General features: G+C 36.1%; 1 protein-coding gene across 6 annotated transcripts in view; it reads left to right on the top strand.

Annotated features, from left to right (window-relative positions):
* The window catches only part of LOC143349983 (monocarboxylate transporter 14), a 46689-nt gene that overhangs the window by 14401 nt on the left and 6870 nt on the right, over positions 1-25418 (top strand). For 4 of the 6 annotated variants that reach the window (XR_013081043.1, XM_076781693.1, XM_076781695.1 and 1 more), the window contains exons 2-11: positions 11379-11508; positions 14215-14419; positions 15524-15664; positions 17201-17389; positions 18542-18791; positions 20994-21189; positions 21585-21761; positions 22392-22614; positions 23486-23725; positions 23811-23936. Coding sequence is in view for 5 of the 6 variants with exons in the window: in XM_076781693.1 (XP_076637808.1) it covers positions 11379-11508; positions 14215-14419; positions 15524-15664; positions 17201-17389; positions 18542-18791; positions 20994-21189; positions 21585-21761; positions 22392-22614; positions 23486-23725; positions 23811-23936 (1877 nt within the window). In the remaining variant the exon portion in view is untranslated. Of the gene's footprint in view, positions 1-3697; positions 3729-8057; positions 8321-11378; positions 11509-14214; positions 14420-15523; positions 15665-17200; positions 17390-18541; positions 18792-20993; positions 21190-21584; positions 21762-22391; positions 22615-23485; positions 23726-23810; positions 23937-25418 lie in introns of those variants that run through there. The other 2 variants (XM_076781697.1, XM_076781696.1) reach the window with 2 other exon arrangements.

Below are 25418 nucleotides of genomic sequence, written 5' to 3'. Positions count from 1 at the left end.
ATAATTTCTCCGCGGATCAGCGATTTAACGTCGCTGAATAGATCGTCGTTTCGCGTGAGTCGCCGTTTCTCCTCGTTTCGCTATCGTTTTCGTTATCTGCGCGCGAAAGAGGGATAAAGAGGTCCGAACGCGTTTGGTATCGAGCCAGAAATGAATTCTCGAACAAACGGGCCACTGCATTGTGTCCAGCGCAACAAGATAATGGCTATCTCGTCGTTTTCCAAAGATAATGGCTCCTTCTGGTTTCTGGAGCGCTGATTAACTTCGATGAAAGCGTTTCGATATTTCTCCCTTACGAATTTTCTCCCATGAACGCCCTTTTTTATGCAGCTATTTCAAGCGACGCTCTATTCTCGTACGAGTCATGGAACCCGAGAATTATTTCGAGATGTCTACGCTGGTGTCGTTGCGACATACTCTTAATACTGTACGACGAATCAAAACTTTGCACAATTGGACAATCATTCTGATAAATAATCTATTTTTCATTAAACGAACAACGTCGAGAAATTTCTTACGTCTTGCAGGTACACTGAATTCAGATTCGATAATCCGATTTCTCTATCGCGTTAAGCTTTGGACAGATAAAGAGATAATTTTGTAAAAGACTGATTTTAGAGCAACGTTATCGTGTATCACAACTTCGATAAGGAACTCTTTCGTCCATATCTGAAATTAGAATTTGTCTATAAAATCCAGTTTATCGAACAATTTTGTTTTTCTAGAAGTTACACTGTTTCCAGTATTATTTTATTATTTTTTTATAATTCTACTTATCGATGAATTAATTCGTTCGTGGTTTTCGAAGCAACATTGAACGAAGATTGAAACGTTCGTTTAAACGTATCGTCTCGAGTCGAGCCTCCTTCGGAAAGAAAGGAGGCTCCTTATGTTGTTTGTCTTTTATTCGTTCGAAGTTTCTATCTAGATAAGAATCTGGCCATTTCTGACTGTTACTCGACCCAGTATTACCCAAGGGAATCCTCTACGTTTGGATAATCGGATAGAAAATCTCACCATTTCGCGAAAGAAACGTTCATTGCAGTAGAATTGTGTTCACCCAACTGTTTGAAATTGCAGCTTTCGTTTCGGTGTGTTCGAATTAGAGTTAAATTTAAGGGGTTGATTCGATCTACAGTTCTGCGTACTGAGAATAAATTATTAATGATCTAGAAACACGTCGGTGGAATCTCCAGGTGTCTGGAGTCAAAAGATCATCGATTTCTCGATCGTGGGTTTTGCTTTTACTCGATATCGAAACGGGGACCCTGGCAATGATTATGCGCGATGATGAAACTTTGGACGGTGTGTCCCTCGTTGAACAAAAATAAATTCCATCGTGACGACATTTCAGTTATTTTTGGTTCACCATTCCGGAAGAAAGTTTTTTCCCATACATTGATCCAGTCGAGTTATTTTTACGATTTTGTTCGTGTGATCGTCTCGATTCATCGATTCCTTACTATAGAAACAACTTATATTCGCTGGCACGCGCTAGCAAACTTAAATTCGGAACAATTAAGTCGGTAATATAAATGCATTTAACATTTTTAAAACTTTTAGTTTATTTTTAGGAAATTTCCTTCAGACCTCACGATTACGAAACCAATTTTTTTGTTAATGATTCTTTTCGTAAAATGTTTTGGAATAACTGTTATTTCTGGCCCCTGATTTCTTTTAGGTAGCCATTTTTTTGTATGCACCTACAACCAAACGTATGTATTCTTAACCTAACATAACAGTGATATCTGCCACAGCGGACATGTCAAACCAGGGTCCCGATTGATTAGATATTGCGACCCGTTTGACCTTTTTATTATTTTCATTTTTTTTCATTATGGGTAGTTTTGTCAATCGCATACTATCTATGTTTGGGAGTGTATATTTATATGAAGAGATTCTTTTAAGAGAAAGAGCTCAGTAACTTTGTTCGAAATCCACTTTTTGGAAAACCATCTGTTTCCGTTAAATAACATTTTTGAAATCTTAAAAGATTATGCACCGTATCCAAATTAATTAATTCAACTGAGAATGACAGGACGTCTGAAAGATTAAGATTGATCAGTACCTTTCTTTAGATATTAAAATAACATCGTGACATTATATCAAATTTTGACATTTTGGTGCCTGAAAAATGGTGAAATATACTTGTCAAAAAAATTAAACAATGTTATTTCAGAAAGATTTACAATTTTTTGTAACGTGGTTATGTCTTCTCTTTCCAATCCTATAAATGTTTCTTGCGATACAACAAGTTGTAAAGATTCTTTTCGATCATTCTCTTTTTGTCGTGTCAGCAAGTACACAATTGGAGTGGAGTGACTAATTTCTCGATAGTTATCAATTAGAACGTCGATTATCGCGGTTCAAGCGGTCGTATTGACTCCTAACACTGGTGGTTCGTGTCTCAAAAGTAAAGACCACACTAGAATGTTGTCAGATAAATCGTAACACGTTAAATTAGCTTAGGTTCAGTGGTGCACAAAGTCTGAAGTTTTTCGTTATTCACTCTCAGAAATCGTCGACTCCTTCTTCCTGAATTCAATATGAAATTAGAGTGCAATTACTCGAAATGATACTTAAATGAATTTTCTTTCACGTGGTTGAAGCATAATCAATTTTCAACACCAAAATGTGGAAAAACGATATACTGACTCTTCGATCCACAGTTTTTTGATATCAGTTGCTTTTATTTTTATTCATTTATATTCGTGGAGACTTTCTAATAAAGTTACATAGCTACCTAGTATATATATATATATATATATGTTCCATAGTTCTTGTTGCAAATCTTCGATTACATAAACTTGACAACTTTGAACTTGACGAACTTGGTCTTGAACTCGTACCCATAACAGTGTATCTAATATCGTTTTCTGTATTACTTGATGTATCGTAATATAGCATAATGTTTATTATTTTCACTATTATTGCACGAAATAAATATAAGATTTAATTAGGATGGATCGTAACACAGAAAACATTGAACGTACGTTCACTGGAGACCTCGTGTATTTTTTACAAAACACAAGTTGTTACATACGTTTCTGTTCATAGAAGCTATGGAAACGTGGTGGGAGAGATCTTTATTACCTAAATTATTATTTTCCAGTACTTTCTCTGTTATTAATAAAATTAACACAAGCTGAACAAAATTAGAACTTAATTCAACTTAAGTAAATAGAAAAAATGAATGTAAAAAATATGTTAAATTTATGTACTCTGTGTTAAATTAAACACCATTCGATTTAATCGAATATATATTGTCTGTTCTAAAAGCAAATCATCAAAGGCTACTTCGAAGGGTACAAAAAATTAATTACAAAATTCGCGAAAAGTCCACCATTTCTAAACTCGTAAACGTAACGTTTATTTTCATTTACTCGGGTTGACGATGACTCGAATGCGAGTCGAAACGTTCGAATAAAATTTTAATTCAATTTTCTCCCGCCTCGTGCCAAGGCTGAAGGGTTCGATTGTTTCATTTTGCTCACTAGCAAACGAAACTTGTGCATCGTTGGTCTACTTCGACAGATACGCGTACCTACGTTCACATTTAGTTACTTTGGAACATCCCGAGGAAAACAAATGAGCAACCGTTTTCCAAAGATTAGCGCTGATTCATTCGAGGACATAAAAACCCTTAGCAGCAGGTCGTAGCCAAGTATTCGGTTTGCAACCCTCGACGCATAACTGTCGCAGCGAGACTTCTTGAAACATCTATCGAGGTAATTTAGTTCAGATATCGTGATATCTTCGAGCGAAGCGTTGCACGTCGCGAATAGTGATTTACTGTGATCGATCTGCTATAGTGAGCCGGAGAAAATGCTCCTGGATGGAATTTAGATTCCAGTGATCAGAAATTAACCTTCGTTGTTGAATGGAACGAATCGTGAATTAACCCCTTGACGTACGATTTAATTTCGAATAATTTTTCGAATGTATACTGTTTAATTTTGTTTGAATTTGTTCGTACAAGGAATGACCATGAAAAAGAATAGATTTGTTTTACGAATATCTCGTGAATGTAATCATATGTTGATTTTAATATGTAAGACTCGATGACTCATAATTGTGAAAATTGACATCAAGAATTGTAACGAATCAGAGACGTTATTGTACGGCAAGGGGTTAATTTCTCTGAATTTGTTTTGCCTTTTTTCTCGACGATGCATTTCGCTTTGCTTAGCGTTTTATTAAAACATCATGAAGTTTTTTTATTAATATACAGGGTGTTCGGTCACCTCTGGGAAAAATTTTAATGGGGGATTCTAGAGGCTAAAATAAGACGAAAATCAAGAATACCAATTTGTTGATGGAGGCTGCGTTAAAGTTATTAACAATTAAATTCAAAAATTTCAAATCGTTCTGGAAAAATTATTTTCGGTTGTGGAGGTCAATTACAAGCATTTTTAATGAATAGACATATCCCTGAAATCCTACTCAGTTTCGAGAAAAAAATTCGAGTAGGTGATGAAATGTTTCGGTGAAATTAAAAAATTTCAAATCGTTCTGAAAAAATTATTTTCGGTTGCGGGGTTCAATTGCAATCATTTCTGGTGAATAGACATATCCCCGAAATCCTGCGCATTTTCGAGAAAAAAATTCAGTACGGCCAGAACTTTAAACGTTAATAACTTTTTAACAAAGCTTCCATCAACAAATTGGTATTCTTGATTTTCGTCTTATTTTTACCTCTAGAATCTCCCATTAAAATTTTTCCCTGAGGTGGCCGAACACCCTGTATAACCGTTGGATCGAATAACTGTTACGAATATATTGTTGTACGTTGGCCTCATTTGTTGTCTATCGTTCGAATTCGATTCTCGTCGATCAGTGGCCCGCGAACAGAATGGAATTGGACTTCGGTGACTGTTTGATATCTCGCGTCGTTCTGCTGATTTAAAAATTCCAGAGTAAGCGGCGAAGGGAGGCGGAAAAACACGACTTACTAAAAATAAGCGTCGTCCACTATCAGTAAATTTACACAATTCTGTTTGCACAATGCTCCTTGGCGTCGTGGAACAATACGGCTTCGCCACTGATCGTCGCTCGAACGTGGCTGCTTATACGTGGAGGCGTCGAGCGACATTAGTCGCCCTTTAGTCCTAGAAAGTGCATTTTATTCGCGAATAACAAATAAATATTTAAGATTATTTTATGAATTAAATTTTGCTCGTCGTTTCACGCGAAATGTGAAAGTTTACGAACGAATAAAAAATTTATACTCGTTCAGGGAAAATAAAATATTGTGTTCTCTAGAAATTAATCAAAGCAATCATTTTTATTGTTAATCTTTTTACATTCGTTTCTGTAACATTTACTTTCTATATTTGGATTTTTAAAATAAACAGAATCAATATTTTTCTATTTGAAAGTATCAAGATGTGTTAAGAAATTCACTCCTTCTAGAGATCCAAAGTTTCCACTCTAGTGCCTTATACAGGGTGGTCTATTGTGCACCTCTGTAACTTCCAAAGTATGCGTTGCTCAAAAAAATTTTGTATAAAAAAGATGCATGGTTTGAGGGGATACACTATACAGTGCATTTGTCTTTTTGAAGGTGTGAAATTTTGTTTTTTTAAATGGAATACTATACTTTTTATAGTAAAATAAGAATATCAAATTCTGAATAAAAATATGTTGATCTGTATTAACCCTAAACCTAATAACTAATGAGTAATTTCACTTTATTTTTTATCACAGATTTCTGCAAAACAGTGAAAATTGTCAAGAAATAAAGTGAAATTATTAATTAGTTATTAGGTTTAGGACTAATATAAATCAACACTTTTTTACTCAGAATTAGATATTCTTTCATATTTTTGTATAAAAAGTATAGTATTTCATTTAAAAAAACAAAATTTGATACCTTCAGTTATAAAAAGACAAATGCAGTGTACCCCCTTAAATCATGCATTTTTTTTACACAAAATTTTGTTGAACAACTTTGAAAATTATAGAACCGCATAATTTGCATAGATCACTCTGTATTCTAGCAATGATTTTCAACATTAGTTAAGAAATATTAATTTCAAAAAATTAGATAGTATCTAATACAAAAAAGGGGTTAAAACCGTTAGCCTCGTTCCTTAAATTTCAGCAAAATCGTCGAGTACCTGTTCGATTCGTCGCGATAATTTCGAAATAAATATTATTTATCCAAAATGCCTAAATTTGTTGTTCTTTACGTTGGTCCCGAAAGATATCAGAGATCTACGGACGTCACGGGCCCGCGTGGCAAACAATGCAATTTTCGCGTGTTTTTGTTTTTTCCGAACAGATACGTTCGTCTCGATATGCAAATGATATTGTCTCGTTTACATAGGTCATATCTTATCGTCGATTTGTTAAATATAAGGCGTAAGTCAGGCGTTTCTCGTAATAAAAAACCTCCCTTTTCCCCGTTTGTCTGCGATCGCGGTGCGAAACGGTTGAAACTCTCGAAGAGATACGTTCGTCTCGATATGGAAATGATATTGCTCCGTTTACATAGGTCATATCTTATCGTCGATTTGCAAAATATAAGGCGTGAGTCGCGCGTTTCTCGCGAGAAAGAACCTGCCATTTCCTCTTTTCGAAACGGTTGATCAGTGTTTCGTTGACGATGAGGCCATTGTCCGAATCAGTTTTTGGCCTATCGTTTAGGCGCGTAGAAACGTTGCATATTTCTGATCGTAATCGAATTATTCATTTTCTCCGCTTCACTCGGCGTTGTTGCACCGGAAATTATTCCATTCACGCGCGTTTACGAACTCCCGTCACGGTATGTACGAATTCACGCAAGATGCTTGTCGTTTTATTGAAAAGTTGCGGTTGCACTTTCTCCCTATCGATGAAATAATTTACGTTCAACTTGCATTTACGGTTCGTTTGTGTCAGATTAACAGCAACGAATCATTCGTATCAAATTTCGAACTAAACTTCGTTTATTGAGCAGTAACTGTTTTTTTTTCTGTATTTCTGAGATTTAAAATAGATACTGTCTAGTTTGCTACGTTGATCATATAAATCAACTATGCTAACTGTGTCAATTATAGCGTGTAACGATGCTTGTTAAGCTGCCACCTGTATAGAATAAAAAAGTACCTTGACTATATTATGTAATTATACTTTCTAAATACATACCCTGTACCGTGTAACACTACTTTACAACCGTTTTACGTCAAACACTTTCAGTGGTTTTCAACCCTTTGTGAGTTTTATTCGCCGTAAGATTTTACGATCGAGTTTGATGCACCCTGTAACCATACATTTTCACATTCTCGATATATTCGTAAATTAAATTTTGTTTTTTCTACCACAAGTACATACAGTATAAATGTACTTAAAATATTTTTGAATTTTATTTATTTTAACACCGTACTCGAAGCAACCCCATCTTTCACATTTTTAAATATTTTTACATGGGGGAAAAATTATGTTTGCTTCTTAAATATAGGCCAAACGTGATGAAATTCGAAGAGTCACAGTTTTTTTTTAATTCCAAATTTTTGTCCAGACTAAAACAGCCCTTAACACTAGAATTATTGAGAATTATGGTGTGTGTATTATTGTCTTATAAATAACTAGGGTGAATTTGAAAAATCTAGCCAAGTAAATTTTTTACAATTTTTATTAGAAATTGTGACTCGAAGCAACCCCATCTTTAAGATATTTTTACATGGGAAAAAAATTATGTTTGCTTTTTAAATATAGACCAAACGTGATGAAATTCGAAGAGTCACAGTTTTTTTTATTAATCCCAAATTTTTGTCCAGACTAAACCAGCCCTTAACACTAGAATTATTGACAATTACGTATTTATTTGTACCAAAGAAATCATTGTCTTATTAAAAGGTAGAGTGAATTTTCAAAAAACTAGCCAAGCAAATTTTTCACAATTCTTATTAGAAACTACGAACGGGTCATTTTGATCACTTTGGTAGTCCCATGCGTATTCATGATCGATTTAACGAGCGAATATTGAGTTCTTTTATCCTTTTAAGGCAAATTGAAACGTCGAACATGCAATCGAAACGTTATTTTCTTCGACTCGATGTGTCCGAGATTCTGGACACTCGGTGACGTTTATCAGAACGCCGTTTTCTCCCTGATATCGCGCGCTGTTGATTTGCTAAACGTTCTCGAGGATCTACGCGGAAGTTGGTATAATATCTGTGATTCATTCGGGCATGGTACAGTTCCAAGTCGAGATTCGTCCCGTTAGGGTTTAATCTGCGCTCGCTGCGGCTGATCGGAGGAAAACATTGCCTCGACGACACTGGCGACCGCTTCGGAGCAGCTTGACGCCTCTGTGAGTCTAACAATTAGACGCGAGGTGATTGAATCTTAGAATTTTCGATATTTCTTCTTGGGTAAGGTTATCAAAGGATTAAGTATACCTAGATTGATCGTAAATGTTGAAGTGTCCACGTCGATTTCTGTTGGAATTTATTTTTTCTTTTTAAAATAAAAGCAAGTGGCTTTGCTCGAAACTCCACGTTTTGCTTATTGGATAATTTCGAACGATATCATAACAATAATAATATTAACCACGCCCCTTTATTGCGCACAGGTACGTGTAAAAAGCACAAAGGAAAGAAGTGCAAGTAAAAAATCTACCAATTATAGAGAATATTCGTTTCAGAGGAACGCTTATCTTCGAAAGCAATATTATGAGAGATTTGAGGCTTTCAAGGTCGGCAATTACAACGTATAAACAGACGATAAACTGACTAGCTTCGTCGTGAATATTAAAGGCGATCTTAAAGAATTCGAAGCCCATGCGAGGTGTAATTAACAATAAGAAAAACGTTATTTCGAATCGATTTTGAATGTCTGCGCCAAAACGGGACTCCCAATTGATATACGAACAACGAACGAATAATCAAACGAATCTAATCGAAGTGAACGTAAGAAAAAAATATGAAAAGGTTGCGTTTGTTTAACTTTTACGAAATTTTGGTTACTTTCGTACCTTGTATTTTTTCCTCCGCGTCTAATTATATTCACGACTGATAATAATACGTTTGCTTTTATTTATTACATTTTTTGTCCAATTATATATTTCGTACGTGTGCGAGCAATTGATAATCTTAAAAATGAAACAAATTTTTTTCCTCGATGTCGATGGAATATAAATACCGCTCGCGGGACCGATAACCTTTATATCTTTTCTAAAATGTGTGGAACGAGTCCTCGGGCACTATTAAAAATCATAACGGTTACGCAGTAGCCGACATATTTGTTAAATATTGCTTCGAGGTTCTGATTTTTACTATTCCTGCGACCACACCTAGCAATTTTGCTATGACATGACTCTCGTCTGACATTTTTCGAGCACGTGTCGTTCAGCTGCAACAAGCGCACGTGCATTCTTCTATTCAATAAAGTAGCTTGTGTAGCATAACTTTATGTACGACGACATAGTGGCCCGAGGACATTCTGGGTCAAATGTTCCTGCTGGATACAGGGTCCTCAGAGTTATTTGTTTCCCAAACGTGTACTTCTCACGTTCTAATTAATAATAATTATTAGAAAATACAATTCAAATAATGGACGTTGTTTTTCATACACATATCGTTAATAATATGTTAAAAATTCTGAGTGATAATTTTTGTGGAAGTTAAAATAATCGTACATAATTTATTTATTTTCTGTACGAAATATTTCATGAAATAATTGTGTTATTTCGAAATTAATAACGTAATATATATTAATCATAATTATTAGAAAATAAAATTCGAATAATAGTCGTTGTTTTTCATACACATATCCGTTAACAATATGTTAAAAATTCTGAATAATTGGTGAAAATAATCGTACATAATGTATTCATTTTCTGTACGAAATATTTCATGAAATAATTGCGTTATCTCGGGAGCAGATTATTTCTCGAATAACTTTGAAAAGTAATATTAAAATCCCTTGGTCTGGCATGTAATTTATAACTTTGTACAAAGTATCCTTCTCATTCTTTGCATAGTGATTGATCCCGATTCCTTTGGCGCTGATAGATCATTTTTAAGGATTTAAATAGGAGCCAATATCTAGGGTACGAACTAAAGTATTACGTCGAACAAAAGCAATTTTGCCAGAACAATATTTCGAAGTAATATGTCTGTTAAAAGTTGGACCGGGTCAACATGTAGTGTACGAGAGGAAGGATCAATTCTCTCGAAAATTGGAACAAACTATTTAGCAATATTTCATGGTACTTTGACCAATTCCATCCGGATTACGCGTTACTTCTACTTATTAGTAGCTGACTTTTATCACTTTCCATTTAATCGAACTAGAGCAATACAGATGTGTGTTTTTTCTCTCGATACACTACATTATAGCTAATGGTCTGGAAAAAGATCTACAAAATTCCAAGGTCTCCGTGTAATCGATTTGTGCAATATGCATTTTTATAATCAGCCACACCTGAACGATACTTCAATCGGGGCGTCGATTAAAACCGAAATCGAATCGGAGAACCGCGCTCGTTCCTTTCCCGTTTCAAAACCAGCGCACGTGTATAATTTACAAGTATGATAATACACTTATTTGCGCTGTGGCCGGCCTCCCGGCCTGAATGACGTGTCTGAACCGATTGAACACTGTGCAAACATAATACATAATTAAATCGCGCGTTACGTAGATAAAGAATGCTACTCTTTGTCGCGCGAACACAGTGGCTTCACAGAAATCATCGTCGTTTTTTGGTACTTCGACCATCCGACAATTCGACAATTTCCTTTGACTATAAAAGCCAACTTTTAGAAAAACACCGATGCAAAAACCTTAACTTAAAATGACATGAGAGTTTCGGCTATCGAGACCCATTTAACCGAGATTTCGCATCATTCGAGGTGCTTCGAACTTTCGTAGATATCCGTGAAACGTAACAATAAAAATCTATAACTCTTCATTCTTGTCAAAACATACGTGCAATATTACGTTATCAAAATGTTTTTTCGTGATTCTATTCCACGATTTATAAACACTTCCTTTATGATGTAATGAATAAATAAGTGTTAGCTTCATTTTATAATTCGTTTCAGTGTTAATTCGTTTTTATTCTACGTTCGTTAAGTGTCTGGTGACTATATTCTTGATATTCCCAAATGTGAAAATTTTTGGCCCACAAGGCACTGAGAGAAGATTTAACACGTTGATTTTAGACAATTGTAAACTACATAACTTAAAATTTGTCTCAGTACTTATTTTCGTAACTTTTCTAAAATTTCTGACTCAATATTGAAATTTATTTCTGTTAACATTTTGACTTGAGAATTAATCGTTTTAGTTCCATAGCGAAAAGTCCCGTCACGTGGCAGTCAAAGTGTTAAGAGATTATGCGATCGAGGGTTGATCGAATCGGATGGATTTGTGTTTAATTTCGGTTACAGTCAACCGTGGACGACGATGGCGTCGCTGGGGAACAAAGCGGACGAGCAAGTCGCCAAGCCGCAGCAGAATGGCCGCAGTCGCAAGAACGAGGAGCTGCAGCTCGAAGACATTCAGGACAACAATAACGAGGTAGGAGACGTTATTGATCGATGCAAATGAAAACGTGTCGGGATCGATCGGTCGATGTCGCGTCACGCGTACGCGATCACAGATCGGCGGAGTCGTGGATCGATCGTTTCGTACTTCGAGTCATCGATATCTCGAAGTCACGACACTCATCGATTTCCATCGATCCTTGACTTAAATCGATTTTTCCTTGAAATTTAAACGTGCAAACTTTCAATTTACCGAGTTTATTGCACAATGGCGGTTTTGTTGATACATATTTCGAGAGTACTCGCAATTTTTTCGATCAATCTTGTGAGTGCTATGGACTATGAATGTATACATGCATTTGTTAATTTTTTCGATCTCTCACTGCAATATAGTGTCAATATTTTTTAAATAAATTTTATCCTTGTAAATTATGATTGCATATATGCGTTTGTTAAGTTTTCTGAACTCTTACTACAACATAATTATCAGCTAATAATGAATTTTACTATTTAAGTCAGGGTGTGTTTAAAATTTTGACGTATCAGATAAAATAATTTATAATTTAGTTGCGGTTTGTATAATCAATCAACAGAGTTCTAATTAACGTACAGTATTCAGTCTCTAACGTATACTTTGGACAGGAGTATTCAGCACTCAAAGGGTTAAAAGTAACAACATTCGTAGGAGTTATTCAAGCATATGTATCAGGTGTTTTAAATAATAGGATATTAACACAATTGCGGCTCTTCTGTTTATCTAAAGTAGACTAATCAAAAAGTATTTTATAGGAATAGTTTCCCATTTTATGAATTCCACTAAATAGCTATGCATATGAATTTTCAGTGGTTCAAACATTAAGAACATGCAACGAAGAATTAATTTGTTTTTTTTTACCTTGAAAACCACTTTGTCTTGAATTTCACGAATTTCTTAATAGAAATGTGTGCGTTTAATCGAAATGACTGTCATATATGAAGCATTTTCTGAACTTTCCAATCGAAAATGTCGTTATTCTGAATCATGTACAGTACGTTAGAGTACGTGATAAATCAAAAACCCTTTAACAGAATTTAATAAAATTTTATACAAATATTTTCAACAATATTTTCATAAACATAATATAACGCAGCTGAACATCAAATGCTGTCACTTCTATTGAATCAGGAGCATCCGAATCCATTTGTTTTCATTTTATAACAGTTAGAAAAACGAGTAAATCCCCGTTATAACTGAAAAGTGGAGCATTAGAGCAATGAGACAGCCATTAGTATCCATTATTGTAATAAAAGTACGTAGAAATACGCCAATAATAACATTTAGTCGCTTAGTAAACAAAAACAAAGTTGTTTTACAGAGAAACATAATAAAACGCAGCTGAACATCAAATGTTGTCACTTCTATTGAATCAAGAGCATCTGAATGCATTTGTTTTTATTTCGAAATAGTTAGAAGAACGATTAAATCCCCGTTATAACTGAAATAGTGGAGTATTAGAGCAATGAGACAGTTCTAGTACCTAAAAATACTCATATTATATCGTTTAGAAGCTCTCTCTGTCATAAATGAACATAGACGTTTAAAAAAAAATGCCTCCAAAAGTTCAAGAAATACCTCACACACGGTGAACAGTTCATTTCGACCGTATGCACGCGTTTCCCGTAAAAAAATTCGTGAAAGTATCGCTCGTTTTGGGCCCGCCAAGGTGACGTAACCTCTCGATGCTCGGTCGGTACGGTCGAACGGGCCCAATTTTCCGTCGACGGCTTTGTCGATCTCTGAAAACCGTCTGGGTGAACTTGCGAAACAGAGGCTCGTCGTACTCGACACTCCTTCGAGAGATTACCGGGGCGAACCGTTGATATTGTTGCACGAGACGACTAAAAATACTTGCAGCTGTAATACTGTTCGCGGCCTTTTCGACGTGGATACGGTATCAGCGTCACATGGCACAGCAGTTTGATAACTCGACGGAGTTTTGGGTCACGCGCTTACCACCGAAACGCGAAAGTTGTTCGCTTTCTGCGCGGCCTTGATCTCAAGCAACTTGTGAATTTCCACGGGCGCCGATGTTGAAACGCACGTCGAACGATGTAGCACACCGACGAACACGAATCGCGCGTCTTGTTCGGAAAGCTGTACCCGCGGTGCTCTTTTAAGCTCGAAATGTCGCCAATTCGAGGATGTTGTGGATCTTCTTTCGGTGGACGCGAACGGAAAATGAAGCTTATCTTCCCGTTTGTTTGCACGAAAAATCATGGCGTTTCGTGGAGTCAACTGGCCTCTTGTTGATCAATATGGCGCTCGAAGGAAAGTTCCGATAGTTGATTCTTTTGATTCGAAGATTAAACTCAGATTGTGGAGATACTGTTGCATTAACCTTAACGAATCTCTATTTTAGGTAGTTATTTTTATTATAGTTCCAAAATTCACAATTTTACTTCGACGTTACAGTTTTCGTTCTATAGTATTTGAAAGTCCACGTTTGAGGAGTGTGAAAAATGATGAGAAAATAGACATTGGGGGTGTTTTGAACCATAAGATAGCCATAATATTTGGACGGAATTTCTATATTTGTTAAATCATATATAATACATTTGTCAATAGTCGTGCAAAGCTATCGAAGACAAAATATATTTGTAGAGATTAAATAAAATTTAATCACCATTATTAAAGGTTAATAATGGTAATGGGTCAGGACTAGTTTGTTCCCGTGAGAATTTTTTGGAAACATGTTGACAGAGCATCGAAGTCGAGATGGTGGTGCCGCCGGATGGAGGATGGGGTTGGGTGATCGTGGCTGCCTCCTTCATGTGCAATCTCTTTGTGGACGGTATCATCTTCAGCTTCGGAGTGTTCCTGAACGACATCTCCGAGGCTTTCGCTGTGTCCAAGGCGAGGGTCGCGCTGGTCGGCTCGCTGCAATCAGGATTTTATCTTATGGCTGGTCAGTGACTACGCGAATGTATTGTGCGTCCGCGAGAAGTTGGCTAACAGAAGGAATGTGGGTCTGATATTGGTTCCCCATTCTAGTTTAGAAAGTGGAGATGGATGGAGCAAGCGATGTACAGTAAAATTCCGATTATCCAGCATACTCCAGACTGGGGCAATGTCGGATAATTGGACTGTACCTGCATATGAAGTGATAAAAACGAGGAATATAATCACGATCATCGGGTACCAGATAATCGGAACTCTACTATACTCTTTCCTCCATATCGTTTCACTTGCCAACTTCTCGCGGACGCACAGTACCTATTAGTAGACTGGTGATCTTTATGCAAATTCATATTTTTATTAATAGAATTAATGGAATAGGAGTTTTGTAGAGGGTTGTCTCAACCCCTAAATATAATAATTCGTGTCTTACTTTAACTATTTCTTTTATTTTTGCATGCTAAGTGCATTCTAAAGTTTTTTGAGAATTAAAATTTCCCACAAATGCATAAACATCCTCAGTCTACTTATTACTATTCCCACTAAATGATAAATAATTGTTTGGAAATATCTTACACGCGAGGGACACCATACTTTTAAGAATTTCCAAGCTCCATAAACCTCTCTACACCATCTTAGTCTTTTTAGGCTTAATCTGACCCAGATTACATTATACATATAGTAAGGAGTTACTTTTTAATTCGTTTTAAACTCTACATTTTCTAAAAGTCTAGTACAATTGCACTTTTAATTTTATCCAAAAAAAATAAAAAAGTAAACTCTAAAATTCACCCTTGAATTAACAGGTATTGTTTCTATACTTTTCTTTATAGTATTTATATAAATTATAAAAAAGCCAAAGAATACAGATATTTCGCCAACTGATTCATATCTACACATTAAGTTTAACTAGCCACAAAATTTTGCTTATTGTTGTTTTTAACAGATTGCAAATACACTTAAAAATTAAAGGAAAAACTTTTTCTAAACTAGAAAAGATGAGAATAGAAAGCAACAAGGTTCAAAATGACTCTTTTTTGGTGCTCGAGATTTAATTCTACAATTTTCTTGCGAAGGACCATTTCCTTCAATATCGTTATTGTTCTGTCTGCAGGTCCTTTTGTGTCGGCGTTGGCCAACAGGTACGGCTTTAGGCTGGTGGCAATCCTAGGAAGCGTCATAAGTTGTGGTGCTTTTGTCCTCTCGTACTTCAGCACATCTATCGAGTTCCTTTATATCTCTTACGGTGTCCTCGGTAAGTTCTTTGCCCGATATATTTCTTCCTGTTCGTGTCGTTCCCGCCGCGATAGAAAAGTTTCCCCTTCATCCCTGTGTTCCATTTTCGCGCGCGGTGAGAATGGTTCCTCTTTTAAGGGGTTACTCCAACCCGAACATGGAAAACTGACATTCTTTAGAATTTTATAAAAGATAAACTACGTAAGATACTGGTTGGACACTTTGCTCCGTTATTTGCACATTCACTGCTAAGCTACGTGAAATTTTTTATGCAAGAGTACGTGATAGTTTTAAAGATGTAGACTTCGTACGCGATCGTTGTAAAAAGAAGGTGTTTTTGAGGTGCACTCTTTCGGTTGACTTCGAAAAACTACACATTATTAAACTATGATTATGGAAAACTTTGGAACTGACAAAATGGCGGAGTTTTGAAGCAAATGGGTCGATAATTTTGTAAAATATTTTTCAACTCACATCTTTGAAAAATAACTTACTTTTATTCGTTGGTTTTTTCTAATCGTGTCGACCATATTAAAAAACGTGTTTTTGAGAAAAATGCATTTACAGTTTTCGATACGAATATTCAAAGATTGATTTATAAGCAACTTTGGCAATAGTTAGACTTAGCTATTTAAAACTATCGTAGACGCGTGAGGAATCTTGCAAAAATTTTGAAAATTGTTGGTGAACAAGTGAAGTAGTTAAAACTCTGTTAAATATATCCTATTTCTCCGACGCACAGTGGCGAATTTTCTAAAATTTGTGGTCAAAGTATATCTTGAATTTGGACGAAACTTGGCCTTCATGGTTGCTAATGAAAAGGATAATGGAATACATTGAAAAAATATTAAATTGCGCCCAACAGAGGATATCACCCAAGTGTCAGACTTCGAGTTTGATAAAACTTGATATACCGATAGAGTATTGAAAAATATTAGTTACGTATTTTTTTTACCAGTTGCAAATGTTCATGTTTAGGGGGTGTTTCCCACCCCAACACACATTTCCTTAAGTATCTCTTAAACTAATGAAGATAGAAAAAAATGTCAAACATAAGAAATGTTTGGTTTTTCATGGGTAATAAGATGGTGTAAATGAAAATATCGCTAAATCATAGGTGGCGCTATCAGAACTCGAAAACTAGCCAATAGTAGCAGATGAATGAATGATCTCGATTGATGGACAACTATTTCATTAACAAAAGGAAACAAATGGTCTTATAAATCTTGCATTGCTATCAACCATGAAGCTTCAAAAAGTAGAATAATTATATTTTATTTTTTTCCCTAGTATCTAAGATTATTGTATATTAGGGACTTAGTATTAAAGATGACCAAAGAAATCTACGTTTAAAAAGTATCAACTTTGCACTAGTATACTTACAAGAGAACTATACACATTGGTGATCGTTTTTAAATAAGATGCAACGCATAATGAACAAAAATAGGCAAAGAAATTTGTTATATTTCGGCCACGATTTTAGAGAAATTCGTCACTGTGCGGTGTTTGATCGTTTCCCCTGATTTGACGTGGTCTTTGTGTCTTGGATTGTCAGGAGGCATCGGAGCAGGCTTGATTTACGTGCCGGCTGTGATAACTACCGGATTTTATTTTGAAAGATGGAGAGCCCTGGCCACCGGGATCGCGGTCTGCGGCTCCGGGATCGGTGCCTTCTTGCTCGCACCCATCTCTGACGTGCTCGTCAAGCAGTTTGGATGGAGAGGCGCGTTGCTCTTCCAAGCAGGTAACCAAAACTGGACGATTCCTGCCCTTAAATCCAGCTAATGGAAAAATATCCCCATTCGTTCGGGCAAAACTAACGGGAAAAACTATTGCTCGTTTGGATTGAACTTTTTGGGGACGTACGAGGACATTTTCAAGCTAGAGAAAACAATTCTCTTCGTGTTGATTCTTGTGTAGCAGAAAACAAACGTACAACTCTCGAACTATCAGTTTTAAATTACAAAAAGTATTGCACAAAATTAGATAATTGTTTGCTTTAGGGGACCTCAACTCCGATTTTGATGATTTTTAAATGTGATATAGAAAACAAGATTCTGAACAACCTGCACAGTCTTCGTTTTTCGAGATATTTTTATTTAAAGCTTGATACGTACGAAGTAAAAGAATTATTTAAATTTACAGAACAGTATGTGGTTAAGTTGGTAGAGCGATTAACTATGAAGCTTTTGTTAGTGGGTTATTTTCTTTCTTTCATTATTTTGAAATGCAAAAGTATATTTGATTTATTATGAACGTATGATATAAATATTAAAACAAAAAATCCTTCAATTTTTAATACAAAAAACAGTAGTAAGTATAGTAGTAAAACAGCATTGTATGTCATTATCAAATAAATTCTGTATTAGTCATTCGTATCGTCAGTATTGAGGCTCTTGATTTTCAGACATATTTCAAATACAGAATTTATTTGATAATGACATACAATGCTGTTTTACTACTATACTTACTACTGTTTCTTGCATTAAAAATTGAAGGATTTTTGTCTCAATATTTATGTCATATATTCATAATAAATAAAACATATTTTTGCATTTCAAAGTAACAAAAAAAAAGGTAACTTGGTGGGGATTCGAACCCACTACCAAAAGCTCCCTAGTTAATTGTTCTACCAACTTAACCACATCTTTTCCATTAAAGTAAATATAAATAATTCTCTTATTACGTGCATATTAAAATTTAAATCAAAATATCTCGAAAAAGGAATGTCCATTGAAAAAAATCCTATTAGGGTTTTTTGATACTACGCATATACTATAACTTGCTGTTGTTTCAAAATCAATTTCTACTACCGTAAGGTCCCCTTGTTAGCGACCGATTCTGTGGAAGAAACGGCAAACGAGCCCGGATCAGAAAGTCGTCGTGAATTTTCCAGGAATGCTGTTGAATTGCGCGATTTTCGGCGCGATGTTCCGACCGTTGAAACCGACGAGGATCAAGGTGAAGTCCACGCCCGAGAACGCTGGCTTACAATTAGAAACGAAGAGCAGTCTAATGGCGAGAGGAGTGTCCACTGCATCGTTGCACTGCGTACAGCCAGCCAGAAGCGGTTTCTTCGGCACCAACAACAACACGGAATACCCCACGGCTGCGGAGCTGCTGGGCAGCAACCCCAACATAGTATAGTAATAAATTTCATCTATTTTTTCTACATACACCGCGTCAGAAACACGGAAACATTCGATGATCGCGCGTATCCGATAAAACTTCCGAACTATTTTTTCAATTTAATAGTTTCCAAATATTTTCCAGATATTCGAATATTAATTCTATACTCTGAAATATTAACTCTATAATTTTATTATTAACTCCTCGTTCATCATGAGGTTACTCACTCGATATCAACTCTTATATATTAGAATTAACACATAGAGAATATTAACTCTACATAGTTCTATCAGTAACTCCTTGTCAATCATGATGTTACCCACTTGTCATCTTATACAGCGTGTTCGGTCACCCCTGGGAAAAATTTTAGTTGAGGATTTTAGAGGCCAAAATAAGACGAAAATCAAGAATACCAATTTCTTGACTGAGGCTTCGTTAAAAAGTTATTAAAAAATTAAATTAAAAAATTTCAAATCATTCTGGAAAAATTATTTTTGGTTGCGGGGATCAATTATAATCATTTTTTATTAATACACGTATCACCGAAATCTTACTCACTTTCGAGAAAAAAATTCATTACTGAAAATATAATGTCTGACCATAACTGTCTGATTACCCTGAAAAAAAAAAATTTTAAATCATTCTGAAAAAATTATTTTTGGTTCCGGTGGTCAATTACAATCATTTTTGGTGAATAGACATACCCTCAAAATCCTATTCACTTTCGAGAAAAAAATTCAAATAGGTGTGAAATTTTTCGGCGAAATAAAAAAATTTCAAATCATTCTAGAAAAATTATTTTTGGTTGCAGGGATCAATTACAATCATTTTTGGTCAATACACATACCCCCGAAATCCTACTCAGTTTCGAGAAAAAAATTCCTTACCGAAAATCTAATTTCTGGCCAGAAATGTCTGCCCGAATTTTCATGCGAATCTTTAAAACGTCATAACTTCTGAACGAATTGGACGATTTTAATGTTCAAAAAAGCAAACTACGCGTATTTTGGCGGAGAATATGTACAAATTGCAAAAATATTCGAAAAGTTGGTCCTTGACCCCGAAAAATGAGAAAAACCCCATAAAAATGGTCCAATTTTCAAACAGCCATAACTCTTACAATTGTGAATATATTTCAATGAAACTTTTTTCTGAAGTAGAGCTCATGGGTACCTACAAAAAAGTATTAGACAAGTTTTCTGTAGGGCGTCAAATAAAATTATCAAAATTAAATAACTAATTTTTAAGAAAAATCGACAGGGGGTAGGTGCCTAAATTTTTCGGCGAAAAAAAAAAATTTCAAATCCTTCTAAAACAATTATTTTTAGCTAGGGGGGTCAATTACAATCCTTTTTGGTGAATAGACATACCGTCGAAATCCTACTCAGTTTCGAGAAAAAAATTCGAGAATGTGTGAAATTTTTCGACGGAAAAAAAAAATTCCAAATCGTTTTGGAAAAATTATTTTTAGTTGCAGGGGTCAATTGCAAGCATTTTTGGTGAATAGACATACCCCCGAAATCCTGCGCATTTTCGAGAAAAAAATTCAGTACGGTCGGAACTTTAAACGTTAATAACTTTTTAACGAAGCCTCCATCAACAAATCGGTATTCTTGATTTTCGCCTTATTTTGGCCTCTAGAATCCCCCATTAAAATTTTTCCCAGGGGCGGCCAAACACCCTGTATATTAAAATCACATTTTTACATTCACGAAGTAAAACAAATTTCGAATGTTCGAATATTAACTCTACTGATAGTTTCATCATTAAGTCCTTGTCAATCATGGTGTTGCTTACTGGAGATCAACTCTTATATATTAAAATCAATACATTTTTACATTCACGAAGTATTCGTAAAACAAATCTTTATCGTGGCCGTTCCTTGTACAATTTTAAACAAAATTAAAAAGTATACGATTGAAAAATTATTTGGAATTAAATCGTATATCAAGTTAACGTATCCACGCAGTTGCAAATGTCGGAGATTTGTCTATACTTTGTCTATAGCTACAAAACTACATTTTATATGAATTCAAATCTATCAGCTAACGACTGTGTTTGAAAATGGCTTTCCAAGTCGATTGAACTAGGATACTGTATATCGTGCAGAATAATTTTAATGGGGGTAGTTTAATCAACGATCTTCCAACGTAGAAGTTGGGTCACAGCGATGCAGGATGAAATCCTTGGGACTGATTCCCAGAATCTTCTCGTTCCAGCACCTCGAAGTCCTTGCACTCTCTGCACAAGGTCCACGTGGAATTGCAGGCGGAGAGAAAGCTGAGCAGCTCGGAGAAACGGCTGTCCGTCCCGATATATCCCGAATTGGACGTCACGATGGACGACAAAATCGCGGAAGAGGAGAACAATCTTCTCGGTGGCGACGTCGAAAGACTGAACGGCAAAGTGCCCACGGTGAGTCCCACCCTATCGATTTTGAAGAACCAATCTTCCCAATAGATTCAGTTCGAAACAATTATCTTCGAAACCTTCTCGAGTCCTGAGTCGATAACGTAGAAAAATGATCCTTCGTTTCGAGTTAGATCGACAATCTATTACGCTGTGAATACATAATCTGATACTTCAAGGGTCGTTAAGCATCTTGGTTCGCAATAGAAAAATCTCGTTTCTCTGGTTCGAGTGGGAAACTCGTGACTAACGAACTCGCTAATCGATCAGCGCGCCATAATGTCCGATAAGTGATACTTTGCGGAGATAATGGATCGTTTATGGCGGTATCCCGTGCCAACTGGAATTTATTTACTAGCAGTAACAGTGTGGCCCGATTAAACGGAGGATATTGTTGGCAGATTCGCCGGCACACGATTAGCGGCAGACGCCTTCGCGCGGACTCGGAATGCAGCCAAAAGTCGCTGAAAGTGGGCAACAGGCGGAATCCGTTCAACAAGGATCCGCAACGGCCATTTTACAGGGACGACATTTTTTACGGCGGCTCTTTGAACAGGCTGCCCCATTACAAGTCCCAGGTGAGAGTTAATTAGCCAATTTACTGGTCGTTAACAAAAAACGCTCCTTGTTCATTCTATTTATAACTAAATATAGTCAACTTTTCTGATATTATGAGAAAACACGGAAAATTGGACCTTTATTCGATTAAGCAATTCTTTTCGTTAAATTCGAGTTCAAAACATAATCGTTAAAAAAACTATTGAACCGTCTTTTTATTTAAAATACATTTAAATTTATTTTAGTTTAAAATACATTTAAATTAAAAGTATCGGTATCTTAGGCTATCATCTTGGTTTTTTAGAATGCTTCTGTACGAAGTAGTAAACGATTTCTCTCTTCTATTATGTTCTGGAATTTCTCCAATCTTCTATTATAACTTTTTTACAGTGTGTAATTGGATGAGAAAAATTCACTTTAATTTATATTATACGTTAAGAAAAGCATATCCAATTTTAATTAGTATGTTTTAAAAGCACTTTTATTATCGTTAACGAAGTATCAATAAATGAGACATTTCGTCTAGTCTGGTACTGCTGATCAAGACAATAAGATTAGGGCTAGTTGCGAGTAATGTGACGTAAGTTTCCGGTAGATTAAAAAATTGCGTTAATTGGGAACGATGAAATTATCGACCACGATCCTCATAGCAATCGTCTGTGGGCTATCACATGTCGGTCACCCGGTTGCCAACGGCCACCGATGTGGCTGAGGAGGAAAGCGGAAGTTGTTACATCTGCCCCGAAAGCGTACGGCGGATCCTCACGACTATGCTTGATCTGAGCCTCCTGAAGAGCCCCTCTTTCCTCATCCTGGCGATCTCTGGTGGACTCACTATGATGGGCTTTTATACACCCTTCATGTACGTCCCAGGTACCGTATCAAAACTTATCACATCTGCAATAACCTGAAACGACGATCAGATTAGCCCTCGAACGGTGTCCGTGACTTTTCACGAGCGTAGAAGTTGCAGGATCAAAAATGGCGCCGTAGTTGAAAGCACCCAAGTCATTGCAATTTAAAAAGAATATGACCAATATTTTAATTTCTGTGCAATCAGCAATTTTAATAAATTTTAACAGAAAATATGTCACGACACACGATACGAGGGGCAATCGTTCGCGATCTATAAAGTATTATAAGTTCGAAAATAAATTTTGCGAACTGTATCACTCGAAGACAGAGTCCAATTTAAAGTTCAGAAATCTGAAAACTAGAAAACCCCTTAATAGCTGTATAATTAACTTCCTGGAGTATGTAGGGCGTCTGAAAAAATAAATAGGGAAATAGAATGTTGCGAATTAGCTATAATTAGAATAATACATTCTATAAAGAATAGAATCTTTAATCTCTTCAGGAGCAAATTATTTTCTTCCTAATAAATATTAATGCAAAATCACCCACGACATCCATCAATTTTCTGACAATGTTGCCATGTGACATTATTGGAAAATTTAGCTGTGAATATTCACAACTCTAATGGTTCCTATTATGATGTAATATTGAAACTAACTTAAATACTAGACGTACACATATGAGTCAGTATCCTTGAAGAGGTTCAAACTCTATTAAATTTCTGAAATTTGAAATCCAACTACAATAAATTCCATGATGCAAAAACGAAAGTTTTTAATAAATTTTATTTAAAGCTAGGATTAGATACCTCGTTATAAAAATTAAATGAAATGATCGACGGTCTGAAAAGAGTGAAAATTAATCGACGGTTGTTGCACGATCGTTGCAGATCGAGCAAAGCTTGCAGGGATAGATCAATCCACAGCGATGTTCCTGGTCTCCGTGATCGGTATTGGCAACACTATTGGTCGTGTTGTCTGTGGTGTAGCGAGCAGCTTACCAGGCGTTGACGCGTTGGTAGTCAACAACATATTTATCAGCGCTGGTGGACTCCTAACCGTGATATCCGGGTTGTCGCTCACCCAGAGCTACCAATTCTTCTACGCTGCCACCTTCGGTATCAGTATATGTGAGTAAACTGTCCGTTCTCTATTAAAGAACGCTTCTAAACCGACCGTCGACCCGCACTTTTCATTCTGTAACTTCTCTTCCAGCTGTTTTCGCCTCTCTGAGATCGATCCTCGTGGTAGACCTCCTGGGGTTGGAGAAATTGACCAACGCTTTTGGATTGCTTCTTCTGTTTCAAGGCGTGGCGGCGGCCATAGGCGCGCCTCTCGCAGGTGATTAGAAATTATCGATCACTTTATTTTCAGGAAACGTCGCACAGCCTACTAAGAGGAGCTATAAACAATGCCTCTGAAGGAAACTCTTCCTTTCAACAAATTCCGAAACTAAATCTTTATTAACCCTTTGCACTCCACTGGCGCCAAGTTTCATTTATGATACCACAAATTGAATTTAGAAAATTAATAAAATTTAAATTATAGGTGTTTATACATTTTCGTGCGAAAAAGAATATTTTTCTATTTTCAAATGTCATATCACGAAATTGCTAGTTCGTATTAATAAAGACTCTCGGAGTGCAAAGGGCTAAATTTAACGGGTTATTTGATTAAATTAGAAGACGGACCAGCGATTACGAAGGTACGTTGATAAAAATTATTTCATTCGGGGCCATTCTCTTCAGCTATCCAGTATACCGTGCGTGGCAATAATGCATCGTTCGATCTTAATTCTGGATTCAAGCAACGTTCGCCTATCACGGTACCCAATCGATGCAATTAATTCTCACGGCGATACTTGTCGAAAGCAATTACGCAACCGTTTCGGAGCATTGTTTTAAATACACCGTTCACGCGACGAACGACGGACCTTGAGGTACAGTACTCGGAGATAATAGTTCCCGGCAATCGTCGATCCAGATTTTAAGCATATTTGCACAACGTTCGAGCCTTACCTCAACGCATAACATTATGATTTCTGATTAAATTTATAGCGAAAGATCGTTGATACCGAACTGGTTCATACGCTGCCTAGGCTGTCAAAACTATTAGATTCGCGCAAACACGCTCGACGGTTATCTAATCTGCGGAATGACAGGAATTTCGCGACATTTAGCGTGGAGCAACAAAGTAGAAAGTTAATCTGTTCGTAAACATTCACTCTAAACCGTTTTATTATCGCTGGTCGGATACGACGTTCTATCGGCTCATTCGCGATTTACTTATTTCGTTCGTTTTCGTTTCGATAAACGACGAAGACCAACTTTGTACACAACTTTCAATAACATATAAACATTTTAATTGGACACAAAGGGAGAAGATATTTATGTAATAATCAAGTAATTTTAATATCGGAATTGCAATACCTCGTGCAATGTGAACGATTGCACTCTCCAATCAAAAAGTTCACATTTGTTTGCACGAAGTTAACAGAAAATTGGATTCCTCTTAAAGTATCTAGGTGAAGATAACGAGGCTCGATAAATAAAAGAAAGATCTAATCTATTTTGTGATCCACGAAGATTGTCGAGCATGTTTATCATTGAAGTGTAGTGACTCTCAAAAATTATTTCTATTTAACAAGTAAAACCTAGAAGGAAAATAATATCAAGCAAGACGAAGTAGTTCAAGTTGTGTTACAATATAATAGAATACATTTGCTATAATATTCCAATAGCGTGGAAATTAAAAGAAAGATTTAATCTATTTTGTGATCCACGAAGATTGTCGAGCATGTTTATCATTGAAGTGTAGTGACTC

This window comes from Colletes latitarsis, chromosome 14 (genome assembly GCF_051014445.1).
Source record: "Colletes latitarsis isolate SP2378_abdomen chromosome 14, iyColLati1, whole genome shotgun sequence".
NCBI classification, from domain to species: Eukaryota; Metazoa; Arthropoda; class Insecta; order Hymenoptera; family Colletidae; genus Colletes; species Colletes latitarsis.
The sequence above is the reverse complement of the archived record's forward strand: the minus strand, read 5'-3'. Positions and strand labels throughout refer to the sequence as shown.